Here is a 14,369-nt window from a genome sequence, read left to right on the forward strand (position 1 = left end):
ATATCCGAAACTTACTTTTTGGAGAGTAAGTTTAGTTCAAGTAATAGTAAGTTTTTATAGATTAATAGTAAATATTGTTGATAGAATAGTAAATTTGGTTAATCATCAAAACTTACTAGTTTGTGGCATAAATTTACTATTTTACTTAAAGAAACTTATATGAAACAAGTATTAGGAAGTTTATTTGAAATAATGCTAAGATTTTTTTATTAATAATTGAAGCTTAGTATTATAGTTAGTAATTACTCGCAATGTAAATATATGATACACAATTGTACGTATCATTTATAAATGTTATATGTTTGAAGCATTTTAAATATGCTATGAAAACTTTTTTTTTTTGCATATGACCTTATAAAATATGTAAGAATAATTTGTCATATTTTAAATTTTTAATTATGGGAAAATAAACAACTAAGTTCCCAAAATATTTCACTTTTATTGTTTAAAAAATCTCAACTTGTTGGTTAAATTCAAAATAATTCTAGTGTCAAAAATATTTTTTCTCAAATTAACTTTCATGATTAGATGTGAGATACAAATATGGTAAAATATCCCTCATACATATGTCATGGATATTTTAGACTTTTAGTAAAAAAAAATTTTGTTGTTAAAATAACATATATCATAGTGTACTAATTATTTTAGGACCATTTTATAGGTGAACTAAATTTAATATAAATTATACAATAGATTATATATGCATGTGATTTTCATTTATAATTATTGGATCCTATTCTTATGAACAATCTCCCAAGGGAAAAAATCCAGATCATACTGATTTTCTTATATTAATTGTTATACTAATTTTGTCATTTTTATTATTATATTATTTTTCATTTTGTTTAGGCTTTTACGCTTATTATTTCTTGTGTCTCAGATTTAAATTTATTAAAACTTTATCATCTTATTATATTCATAGGTGTTAAATTATAAAAATTTTGATATATAAACAAGTAATATTCTATATATAACTAGGAAGATTTGTTGTTATTGTTATTCAAACTTTCAAACTTTTCAAAAATTAAAAATGATTAAAAGCTTATAATACGACAAAATTTTATTACATATTTTACCAGATTATGTGAAAAGTCAAACTAATTTTCATAGTAATTTAAAATATATAAGTAAATTTTTTAAATTATACCTATAATCATGTATTATACAGGTATATTATGCGTACTTACTAACTAAGGTACTAAGAATTAATCATTAATAAAACATCTTATCGTTATTTCAAATAAATTTCCTAATACTAGTTTGAAATATGTTTTAAAATAAAATAGTACATGTGTCCCATAAATCAGTAAGTTTTGATTATTAATCAATTTACCATGTTATTAGTAAGAATTACTATTTATGTATAAAAACTTACTATTACCTGAATTAAACTTACTCGCTAAAAAGTAAGTTTGAGATATAAAGTAGTAATTTATTTATTTAAAAAGTAAGTTTAATATTTATTCCAACTTACCTTTTGAAGTATAAAAGTTACTAATTTATTACTGTTAACTTATTATTTTAGATAGAAAACTTACTTTCTTATTTTTAAGTATTATCCTATTTAGGTGGATAGGCCTATCAAATAATCAAATGGCTGCTAAAAGTAAATAAAAAAAAATAAAAAATGGTCATATAAGTGTTATCCTATTTATATCTTAAAAAGTAAATTGAAATAAAAATGAAAGTTACTTTTTTAAAAAAATAAATTAGTACTCTGTATTCGAAACTTACTTTTTGGAGAGTAAGTTTAGTTCAAGTAATAGTAAGTTTTTATAGATTAATAGTAAATCTTGTTGATAGAATAGTAAATTTGGTTAATCATCAAAAGTTACTAGTTTGTGGCATAAATTTACTATTTTACTTAAAGAAACTTATATGAAACAAGTATTAGGAAGTTTATTTAAAATAATGCTAAGATTTTTTTATTAATGATTGAAACTTAATATTATAGTTAGTAATTGTTGGTAACGTAAATGTATAATATATGATTGTATGTATCATTCATAAATGTTATGTGTTTTAAGCATTTTAATAAATGTATGTATCATTTATAAATGTTATATGTTCTAATAAATTTATTTTCTAGGTCACAAGTATAAAAGTTAAATTTGTACTAATGTAGCATAATCTTTGAAAACTATAGTAAATTTACCCATATATTAAGTTTCGTGAGTTTCAAACATATTTTGTATCATTTACAATATGGATTTATATGCACATTTTTTTTTTATCAAACTTACTTTTAATTGGCAAATAGTATGTAAATTATTATAAAATGTCATTTTATAATAATCATAATTTTTTATAGGTGAATGGTATATAAACTGCTAAAATTGCCAATTTATAAATGATCAAATCTTACTACTTTATGGCATATATTAGTTTGATCAACTAAAAAAATTATCGTAATTAAGTGTACGTTGGTTGTTGATTTGAAATTTGCACCCCTGTCACTATTTCGTTATTACTACCACAAGTATTTCTAATCAAAGTAAAACAAAGTCAAATATCTTTTCCTTTTGTATGTAGTATTTATATTTATTAAAAAATTAATGAACCATGATTACATTTCATAATTTCTAATGAAATTAGTAACATTTCCTAAATAAATTGGAATAATTTGTAAAATATGTTATTTTTTTTACCAATATAATTAGGGGTGGCAATCGGGTCCAAATCAGATTGGCGGGTCGGGTTGAGACCCAGGTATAATAGAAAACTCGCATACCCGAACCTAACCTGCCAACCCGAAACGGGTCAGGATATCTGACCCGAATATGAAAATTTCAGGTTGTCGGGTTGACGGGACGATCCGAATGACCCAAAACTTAATTTTAATTTATTAATTCACCACTGTAATTTCTAATTCGCACAAGACTAATTACATAATCAAGTAATAAAAATTTAAATAAATAATCCCAAACCAAATCTAAAATAAATTAAAAACACCGTAAAAGTGTTTTATTCCAAACCAAATATAAAATAAATTAAAGCAGTATAAAAGTAAAAAATACTATAATACATTATTTGTCCAAATATAATAATTTCAACTTCAAATAAGTTAAATAAATTCATTTAGGATTAAGTGATTAATGCATTTGGAAAAAAAGAATAACTTAGTTTAGTTAGATAAAATAATTTTTAATTCATAAACAGGGTATCGGGTCGTATCGGATCACCCACGGTTTGACCCGAATTCGACCCGTTGTCTTTTCGGGTTCGTCGGATTCGACTCGATTCTGATCCGGACCCGCGAAACCTCAATCCGAATCCATTAATTTCGTGTTAGGTTCATATCGTGTTTTTAGGTCGTATCGGAAATTACCACCCCTAAATATAATCAAAAGAAATTTGCACTATTAAAAAGCAAGTGGAAGAAAGGATGATTGCATAAGTATAAATGTGAGCAACTATATACATATCACACCATAAGTCTAGGTTTGATTTGTTCAAAACATAGGTAATTTATTCGTTAGTAGATATAAAATGCATATTATTTTTCTACAAATGGAAAATACAATTTCATATATACTAACCATTAACAGAATATGTAGTTTGAACACGATCAATTGAACTCATATTTCGTTTGTTTAGCTATCATTTATTTTGTTACTTAGGTTGAATATTTACATTTGAATGTTCTATTGATACGGGAACTTCAATTATTCTTAATGAACTTCAATTAAGTGTCAATGACAACAATTGCTAAAATATAGGTTTCTTAAAATTTTTTGAAAAATGACAAAAAAATTACACTTTTTTGTGAACATATCAAATTGTTAATTCAATTCAAATTAATTTTATAATAAAAAATATTATTCCTCAAACTAGTTGCTTAATCCGTATCTATGCCGTTCTAGTGTCGAATGGATAACTAAAATAGGAAATTACAACAAAAAAATAATTTTTACAGGAAAGGTGCAAATAAGTAGAACTTTTGCTAATTTTAACCCAAAATTAGAAAAAAAAGGATAGGCTTTCTTGTAGTTTTGAATTCAAAAGTGTTGTGGTTGTGATAGAATTCTTTATTAAAATTTGAAACGGTTAAGAATTCAAGAGATAAGAGACAAGGTGACTTTTATTAGCCATTAGTTCTAGTTAGAATAGGAAAGGTCGATGCACTAGTAATGCTTGAATTTCTTTATGCCAAAGAATTCATAGTACCTAAAGCTGGTAACTTTTTTCCAGATTCATTGAAGGTATTTATGAGACACCCACCATTATTGTTTCCTCAGTTACGATAATGGACAAAAAAAGTCGGAACTAGTTCCCACCAACTAATCCAAAATTCCAATCCCCCGCCGCTCTCTCCCTGTTTATTAATCAAGCACAAAAATTAGGTTCAATCTATATTTTTTTCCCCTCACCCTATAACGAAGACAATAAATTGAATAGGAGCTAGCTAGCCAATTAACCACTTTCAGTCTCTGTTTGGTCCGTCATCCTAGCTGCTGCCTCATCCGATGTGCTGTTTGACCCTTGCCTCTAGGATGTTGAAAGTACATCAGACGAAAGTCTCCTCCTCCACCACCACCACTACTACTTGCTTGGGATAAGAATTTGTGAATTATGGATGAGCGGCAAATAAATGATGTAAGTAAATTATGGTGTGAGATTTTATGCTTGTAAGATCTTTTGTATATTTTATTCCCTCTCATAGGCATGTTCTATTATAGGTATTTTTTTATATTCACCATATTTTTTGAATATTTATTGCTAGATTTGCTAAAAGTTATTTCCGTTCTATTTCTTTTGGAAGCAAGGTGAAGCAAACAAACTCCTTTAAAGATAGAATTTTTTTTTTTTTGTAATGGAACACTGAGGTTAGAATTGTAGCATAATTGATGTCATTCATGGTAATGCACCCCATAATTGCAATAGGAGGTTAATATTGATTGGCTTAGAATATAATATGGTAACGCCCCCCATAAAGAGTTTAATAATTGTTGTCGTATCCGCATGTTTCCTTAATTTGCTGATAATATTATTGTGATTACTTTTCCTTGCATGACTATTCAATTGTAGTATGGAATGTTTTGACAATGGTAATCTGATAATATTAATTTATGGATGAAATGTAAACAGAAAGGCAGAAAGACTTAGCACTACTTATAATAAATATATAATCAGCAGCACTTCTCGTGGCCAAGTACCCATAGTTATGGTATTACATGATTAAGTAGATTTTATTTCTGGGTTTCGGGGGAAGTTGGTAAAAATATCGCCATGGACTTTAATAACTGCAGTTTCCACGATAAATTTAAGTTACCTTGCTTAAGTTTTGTTAATAATGATATGGACACAATCTATGTTAAGTTTTGTTAATAGCATGGATTTTAAACGATATATGGACACTTGAAAATGATACAATTCATAAAAACAAAAAAGGAAATCCCATGTTCCAAGATGAAGTACTATATATAATATCAGCTGTGCATCTTTGTTTGCGTTTACTCCTGTGTTGCCTCGGTGACTCAGTGCACCGACCCTGGTCTATTATCTAGTCAATGTTAAAATGATTAACCAACTTCTATGTCTACTCCTTTATACTTTACGCACCCTGCCAGTTTCTTTTGTTTTGAAATAGTCATGAGAAATCCTCTTTTACTACTGAACACACCCATCACTCACATATGTGGAAAAATCCTGTGTTGAATGTGAATACAAGATCGCCCTAACTTTTTCACTTTTCTCATCATTTTTATGTGCGTGTACAACCAAAAAAGTGCCTAAATAGTATAAGTGTTTCAATAATATTTTCTTCCATAAAATTATGTATAAGTGCCTCAATAGTATCATCGAACTTTTTATTTCTCGTAGCGTCTATTGTTTAATATGGAACTATGTTGATAATTATTATTGTTTTTTATGTAGGCTAAAGTTCTACGAGTTAAGTGGAACTCACTATCCGCTACAAAGAAATCAATGTACAAAGAGCGTCATCGAAAAACTAAAGTTGAATACATCGCAAACAATAGAGATGACAATGCCAAGGTAATGTAAAGATATGAATTATAAAATTACTTATTATTCTAGAAATTTGTAATACAATCTGCTAAAATATGTTATTAATCTTTCTTTGAAATATGTGGCAGTGGTGATGGAATTTAGAGATATCACTTATTACTATGTTTCCATAATATCTGATGTTAGAGTTTAATTATAGTTGTGCTATGTATTTTCAGTTAACTATTCCAACCAGAACATCACTCCGAGGTGTACATGAGTAGATGATTACTTGCAATTTTTGCATTGTCGTCGCTTTCGCTTGTGAGTGGAATGTTTTGCCTTTTGTCCCTTTGTAGCAACAACAATTGGTTCACGAACATCAAAATCACTCCTCTTTATGGACCCATCCATCATATTATCCTTTTTTTTAACTTTATGCACTAGAGGCGCATCATTCACCCAAAGATTTTTGAAATGAGATGCTGAATTTATAATGCACTCTCTAGCTTCATCATATCCTTGCTTTGTCTTAACTGCATAAAAACACATCTGATTACTTAATGCACACAAAGCACCAAAACGAGCTGCTTGAATTGCTGAATCTTCAAGTTGAATAGAATATATGTTTTTTTCGCCTGGCTTTGCTTGCTGAGTCCATCTAAACAGAATGCATGATTTAGGAATCTCGTCCATATCCTCATTTTTCATAACTGCAAACGCATGGGAACAAGGAATTCCATCTGACTCAAGTTTCTTACATGAACAAATAATAGTCCGTTCAGCTTTATCCAATTCCACTTGCCAAGAGCAAATTTGATGCAAGTACTCAGTGAATGTATATAACTTTACCTTATCTTGATCAACAACTGAAACGAGGCGGAGTGAGGCTTCAGCAGAAATTTCATCACGAACCTTTAAAAAAATCTTTCTCGTGAAAATGCTTGCAGCATTTCCTTCCAATTCTCTCAAATGAGTAATTAGAACAGGAGATGACTGACTCATGATACATTCTTCCTTGTGTTCATTCTGTCCCACTTTTGATAAAAATAGCTCAAATCGTTGAGCAAACGGATAAAGTAGCATTTTGAATTGAAGGTACTGTGCGCCGTAGCATTCAATTGCTCTGATCTTTGGGTTGATTTCATACCAGCAAAAAAGTGTCCTCTCAAAAATGCAGCGACCCATTTTTCCCTTTTGTTGTATAAATCCACAACCCATTGGTTATCTCTCAAATTGTGTTTCTCAACTAGCAAATGCCACCTTTTCTCAAACTCCTCATGGCTGCAAATCATGTCCATAGCCACACCAAAATCAAGAACGAACCCCTTATTTGTATTGGTAACAACATTTCTTTTTAAATGCCAAGCATATAATCGGTGACGGGTATAAGGAATGACTGCCTTTATTGCATTTCTCATTGCACCATCCCTATCAGTGACAACTGAGATAGGTGCGTTTTTTTCCATGGCCTCCAAAAATGTTTCTAATACCCACTTATATGTGTCCTCGGTCTCATCAGCAATTAATGCACAGCCAAAAATTGTGGTAACATAGTGATGATTTACACCGGCCAAAATTACTAGTGGCTTCCTATAAGCATTAGTGCGGTATGTGGAGTCAAAAACAAGAACATCACCAAAATATTGGTAATCCAAACGAGATTGAGAATCTGTCCAAAACAGTCGTATCAATCGCTTCTCCACGTCAACAGCATACTTGTAAAAGAAATTGGGCTCACCATTTGCTCGACCATCCAAATATGCCAACACCTGAGAGGCATCACCAACTTCAAGAGCATTCCTATGGAATTGGTCAACAACGTTTCGTAGATCCTTTTCTGTGTATCCCATCTTGTTGTGGCCCCCAGCTTGGTAAGCTTGAAGGTCCACTATTTGAGGAATTCGAATACCAACTCCATGCATCAAAATAGCATGCTCCAAGTCTGCTGGGTTGACACCCCTATGTGATCAAAGAAATTGTACAAATTCTTGATTTGCCAATTGGTGATTGTGATCCATATTAAACCGTTTAATTGTAAACTTCTGAATATCCTTGTTCCATTGCACAATTATAGTTGCCAGACAACCAACTCTCGTAAGACGTTTTGCCTCTTTCTTACGGTCTACTAAATTTAACCATTTGCTATTTCTAAAGCCCTCTCTGTTGCATACCCACCGTTTGTATGTCACAATACCTTTCTGATCTTTCTTTTCATCACGTTCTCTAATACCAAAACCGACCATTTTGCTATGACATAGGTAAAATTCTCTGGCATCTTCAATGGAATCAAATGTTAATAGTTGAATTTCATCAGAAGATAATTTGTCAAGCCGATCAACAATGGTTCTCCAACTTATACCACCACCAAGCTTGGCCGATTTGTTAGATAACTGTACTAGCTCATTTATATGAACTGTCATTTCTTCCATTTTCAACGTGATCCTGGAAGCTATCATGTCAAAGAAGCTATCGTGTTAGTCAAAGAAACTATCATGTCAATGTTTGTGTTGATGTATGTTTTATGAGATTTTTACTTAAATTCTTTGCAGTACATATGAAAATATTACAACTTTGGACACCTACGCAATCTATACTCAAGTTGATCATACCCAAAGATTGGAATCCTACGCAACCCGTACTCAAAGATTGCTGAAAGTAATGTTAAATTGCATAATTGCTTTAGAACGACTAGAATTTAAGAGGGGAAGGAGAAAAATACTATCTAGATTCAAAAATAATTGAGTGAGTATAGTAACAGTCCATTTGGCAATTAGAACTTTTAATTTTCTCACCCGCACAGAGTAGCAATCATAACACACAGATTTCTCTTTGACATTTCACCAAACATCTTATATGCATTCACAAATTAATAACATTTAACTTAAACGCCTAGTCTCAAGTCCTTTCCTAGATGTTTCATATGGCTATTAAGCATATTTCACCGGTAGACAATCAAAACTACAACCATTTCCTAGATGTTTCGGTGGACATTTTCAGCCCCAAAATTGCAATAAAATCTTCAAATTCTCAGCCCTGATTTCGCAAGAAAATCTTGACAAACAAAACAAATGAACTATAAATAAATTACAGCAATATAATCAAACGATTTCAAGAGGACATGATGGTCTAACCTCGTCACTGCTATTTTTCATAAGACAAAAGGGGGGGGAAACAGAAGAAGAAGAAGAGGAAGAAAGCAGATGAGAACTAAGAACTAAGTAATAAGAAGGCAGATGACTTTAAAGAGATGATATCCGAAAGTGTTTCAGGAACCCAAAACTGTTTTCAGAAACTGGTAACTTTTTTACTCAAATATGAACATTTTTTACTTGTAGTATTAGTAAGTTTAATTCAAAAATAAGTAATTTTCGGCAAATAATAAGTAAATTAAATTACTCAAAGTGTAAATTTCTATTTCTGACTAAAACTTATCTTTCAGGCATAAACTTACTAGTTTTAATTAAAAACTTACTAAATTTAATATTAATTATTTTAATATAATATTTAAAAAGTCGCTAAAAATTTTGATCTGTCACTAAAGGTAATAGAAACCTATAATAGCAGGTTTCCTTAATATCGTTACCATAACTATAGGCACTGTAGCATTGTCCTAAAACCAAATGTGTGAAAATATTCTGGTTAAATGTAGGAGAATTTTCAAGGTGTATACAAATTAGAACAAATGAAATTTGGAGTCAATGCGTGAGATAATAAAATTACGGATCCTTAGCAAGCAAATGAGCTAAAATTAAAAGACCAAACCAACCTTGAGCTTCGGATGAACTACCATGCGGCCATCTCATAAACTATCAGAACCTATAACCAAACCGAGAGAGGAATGTTTCTGTGATAGAAACCGCATACAAGCAGTTGCTAGTCTAAGCGGTGGAAGGTTGGAAGTTAGCTGAGATTGGGGCGGTGATTGAAGGGAAAAGAAATCCAATGGAAACAGCTCCCAAAGCTGCTAAGCAGAAACGGTGCATTGAGAAAGTGAATAAGAGTAGGTTTGGGCAGTAGAACCGAGGGAAGCTCATCTTATATGCCTGTCTGCCACTTCCCACCGAAAAGAAAGATTCTGCTCCTCTTTAATCAATAAGGCCGAGAGAAAACAAGAAGACTACAACTACTTATTACTTTGCTTGTTATCACGGTGAGATAAACAAGAGAGAGAGCCGCGGGAGTTGAGAAGAAACTCTGTCTTCCTGAGAGCAAAGTAAAACTTCAGTTACTCTCCTTACCAAGCCAACACCGAGAGTAAACAAAGAAAGTGAGAAAAGAGAGCAAAACTGAGAAAGTGTGAGCGAGAGTGGTTAGCTTCATAATCCATTAGCCACAGCTAAGAAAGGTGCCGCATGGAAGCAGGAGAAGTTGGAATAGCAGCTAGGCAGTCTGCAATTTTTCAAACGCTAGGAGGAAAGAAAGAGGTAAACTGACTGCAATAATCTTTAAATCATCTGGTATAACTGACTTCCTAGGTTGCATGTTGAATTTTAGTTAGGAAATGAGTTGTAGCTGAGCATAGCGTTGCTAAATGACTGACTAAAAGTTGAAAAGAAAAACTGTGGCAACCGAAAGGAGGGAGCTGGAAATTTCAGCTTGTTGTTTATGGGAAATAATGTTAGGAGTGTATGCAAAAGGTTAGATTAAGTTACATATGAAGTTCAGATGCAAAAACTCAGGAGAAACGGGAAAAGTGAGCTGGAAATGTTTGGAAATAGCTGCTGGAATTCTTCCAGCTTCAGCCGAGAGAAGGAAAGAATCTGGTCAGGTTACCTTAAGAACTTTGGCTCCAAAATTTTACCTTGAGACTTGATTTGTTGCATAGTATCTTAGCTGTAACCTGCATGGAAGAGTTGTACATAAATAAAGAAACTTTTGAAGAGCTTCATGTTGTATAATTAACTGCTGCAAGCATCCCTTTCAATTTGGTCGAGAAGAAGGCCTGGTTCAGCTATGGTTTCGGTTCCTTGGCTGTAAACTTTACGTTGTTGCTTAAAATATGCTGTGACCCGACAGTTACCCTTTGTAAGTTAAGTTGGAAGTGAGGAAATGAAGAGATTGAGAAGGATAGTTTTGCATTCGGAATTGCCGGACTGCTGAACCTGTTGGCTTCATCTGAGAAAGAAAACATAAGAAATCTTGGCTATTCCCTGCAAACCGTAGCTTCTAAACTAGTGTAGTAAGTTGTAACATATCATAAATCCCTTAAGTTCAACAAGTAAGACCGAAATAACCTTGAACCTAACGTGAGTATAGCAGAGCTATTGAACTCGACTGATTGCAGTTTGGTGTCCGAGAGAATGAAGCAGAATGTGCTTCTGACCATCCATTTTTGACCTTGAAAATGCTAGAACTGGATGTTTATGTCTTCATAGGAAATGTAGTTTTATGTCTTAGCTTCGAAACGCTATAAAATTTACCTCAATCCGATAAGCGTAGCTCCAATTATGATCAAAACACTAGAGGATGGCAAAGCTGCCATCTTCATTGTTCCTCGTTGCCTTCTTTTATTTTTCCGGATGCATTCTGCTATGATGCTAGCCGTGAGGAATCAATTTTTAAACAGCATTTCTTCTAATTTCCAACCCTGTAAACTTCCATAAATGATAGCTAAGGTTGCTCTGAGATTTAATGACTATATCTAGTTCCACGAGTAGAGTTAAACTAAGGCAAATGAGAGGAAAACCCATGATAGTTATATACATAAATTGCCTTCTAATCACTTAATCTTGTCTTTACGAATATTTTAAAGACTATAAAATTTGAGAGGCGGTGTAGTGGAATAAAATTTAATTTCCAAATAACCTAGAGTTTAATTAATTAAAAGGGAATCAATGGAATACTCCTAAGCCTTAATCTTAGAATCTTGAGTGAAAAATTATTTAATCCTAAAATAAATATTTTATAAATTATTAACTTGGAAAATACGTATGTTTCTTGATTTAAGATAATAAAGTCAATAAGTCTCGAAATAAATTGGGGAATAATATTAGGGAATAAATATTGCGTATATTTTGTATTTTAAGGTCTTGATTTTAATAGTTAAAACAATAAGGTAGAATAAATATTGAAAATGTTATATTTTATATTTTAAAGTCAAATCTAATTCGAATAATTTAAATGATAGGTGAACATCTACAAATTGTAAATTTACCATGGAATTATATATTTATCTTAGGAAGTAGCTGCGAGTCAGGAAACAAACCCGAGACTCAAGAGTAAATTATTTGGATAATTGGTAAGTGTTTTCGAATTTATGTGTTTAACTGTTTATGTTTACTTAAGTGAAATTATGTGATAAATGTGCTTATTATGGAATATTGCTAGTAATTCATTGTAAAATGTATCTCAATTGTCCCTCGCTTTCTAAGTCGCGGGCGTACTTTATCGTACTCGACTTAGTTGAGTTTGAAGGTTGATAATTGACCAAATGTTATGGTAAATGTGCATGAATGTAAGCCGTATGTGTACTTTACCGCATCGACTGAATTGGGCCCCAAAACCCTCTGTTCAACGAACTACTTGAGGTAGCAAAGGGCTTGGTCGGATAGGACGGAAGTTTTGGGTAAATGTTTCGGTATACTCGAGTATTACCTAAAGTTGGGAGGTTATTGAACTAATTACTGAATGTACGGGATTGTTTATTGTTTTGGAGGACATAAAGAGGTGAATTGGCGGAATGTGCAATGATATGAAATGAATGTACAATGACACTGAAATGAGTGTGCAATGATATTGAAATGACACTAAATTACTGAACGGAACTAAGTGCTACGTTTGGAAAGGACGGGAGCTACCTCTAGAGTCCGCATCCGTACCGTATCCTTTTGAAAGTGATTATATAGTGAAATGTGCACTACTTGCTGAATTGTACTGATTTAAGTGTTTATTAATTGTTACTTGCTCGGCAAACCTCACTGACCTTTAGCTCAACCCTTTAGTTTGTTTTTCTTACAGGAGTTGGTGGTCGGGGAACGAATGAGAGAATTTAGGGAGTTAACGTGAAGACTTTTGTGATTGTAAATCCTTTAGTATCATATTATGGTTGAAACTTTTGTATTGAATTTGGTATTGTAAAAGATTTGAACATTTGGCTTTGGTTTATCAAAATGTTATCTCTGAAGTTAATGTGTAATTAATGAGTCCTGGCGAAAGCCAGGCAGGCGATCCGCTAACTTTTAGGGTACACCCTAAACAGAAGTGGGGTCGTCACAGAGGATTTTTTTTTTTTTTTTGGTGAGTGGGAGATCCTGGGTTCAGGATCTCCTACTTACAATCCCTCCCACCTTACTAGCTAACTCAATCCTTTCTCTAATGTGATGACCTTACCTCCTCCTAGGGTATACCCAAGAATTTGGCAGATCGTCTGCCCAACTCTCGCCAGAATTTACTCACGCACCACAAAATTTACAAAACAATAATCTCAATAATAAGAGTAATAGCAATTCCAACCTTCGATGTATACAATCAGGGACATCAAATGGCCAAATCATCCCTAAATATAGCCAGGGCTCCAAGCATACAAAGTAAAACCAAGCAAATTTGATATGGAGCTAAGAAGTGCTCACGCAAGCAACTAACAAAATTTAGACAAATATTCCGTCTTCTCCAACTCCCACTTTCACGTTCTCGTTCCCTGTAAGGAAAACAACCTAATAAAACGAGTTTTCGCTCAATGAAATTCCAAGAAAACATGCAAGTAAACTAGCAGGCATGATACAATTCACAAATATATATATCAAGAAGCAGGTCATATCCAGATAGATCATGACATAATGTACAGTCTAGCAGGTAAACCAGATAGATCATGTAATAGTGTACAATAAAGAACACATTCATGTCAAAGGATATAGTCTGCTCTCAGGAACAGGTTCCACAGCAGCATGTCTAGGGTCGTTGACACTCCATCAACCAATTATAATGTCCGTAGACCATCACTTGTCTCCAGTTCCATTTCTACGATCATCCCCCTGTACCGAGCCTGCACGTCAAACAAGTATCTAGGGTTCGTCAATCTCCTTGACCAAACCCTTTGCCGGTTCGATTCGACCAACTAGCCATGGGGTTGGGTTTAGAGTCTCAAGTATTCAAGTATTCATGATTTGGATTTGAAACCCCACGTATTCAAGTGTTCACAAATGGAGTTGTTGGCTGTCATCTAACGCTCAAGCATGTCACGATTGGAGACGTTAGCGGTCACCTAACGTTTCAGTATTCAAGCATGTCACCAATTCAAGTCATGAGTTCAAGTCACTGATAAGTTAGGAAATCCTTCCTTTAACCAAGGCTGTATAGTTTACCCGACCACTCTAAAATTGGTCTCAAGTAATAGTTCCAACGAAGGGCCCAGTTCAGTCGTTACTGGTTTATATTCACGCATACGTATGAGTAACTCAAGACTGTCTAACTTACTCGAC

General features: G+C 32.7%; 1 protein-coding gene across 1 annotated transcript; it reads right to left on the minus strand.

Moving 5' to 3' along the window:
• Positions 1–6,237: 6,237 nt before the first annotated feature.
• LOC113759616 (protein FAR1-RELATED SEQUENCE 5-like) lies at positions 6,238–8,381 on the minus strand. The gene is made up of 3 exons (XM_027302198.1): positions 7,993–8,381; positions 7,100–7,911; positions 6,238–6,986 (listed from the first exon to the last, which is right to left on the minus strand). The coding sequence occupies exons 1-3, from the start codon at positions 8,379–8,381 to the stop codon at positions 6,238–6,240; spliced, it is 1,950 nt and encodes a 649-aa protein (XP_027157999.1).
• Between the last annotated feature and the right edge of the window lie 5,988 nt (positions 8,382–14,369).

The sequence above is a fragment of the Coffea eugenioides genome, chromosome 2, assembly GCF_003713205.1.
Source record: "Coffea eugenioides isolate CCC68of chromosome 2, Ceug_1.0, whole genome shotgun sequence".
NCBI classification, from domain to species: domain Eukaryota; kingdom Viridiplantae; phylum Streptophyta; class Magnoliopsida; order Gentianales; family Rubiaceae; genus Coffea; species Coffea eugenioides.

Bases quoted from the DNA above. Each gene is read 5' to 3' on its own strand.
- LOC113759616 (XM_027302198.1), bottom strand. From the start codon at position 8,381: ATGGAAGAAATGACAGTTCATATAAATGAGCTAGTACAGTTATCTAAC. The intron at 7,912-7,992 runs GTTTACAATTAA...TTGATCACATAG, and splicing joins TGGAACAAGGATATTCAGAA to GGGTGTCAACCCAGCAGACT. The intron at 6,987-7,099 runs GTATGAAATCAA...TTTTATCAAAAG, and splicing joins GAGAGGACACTTTTTTGCTG to TGGGACAGAATGAACACAAG.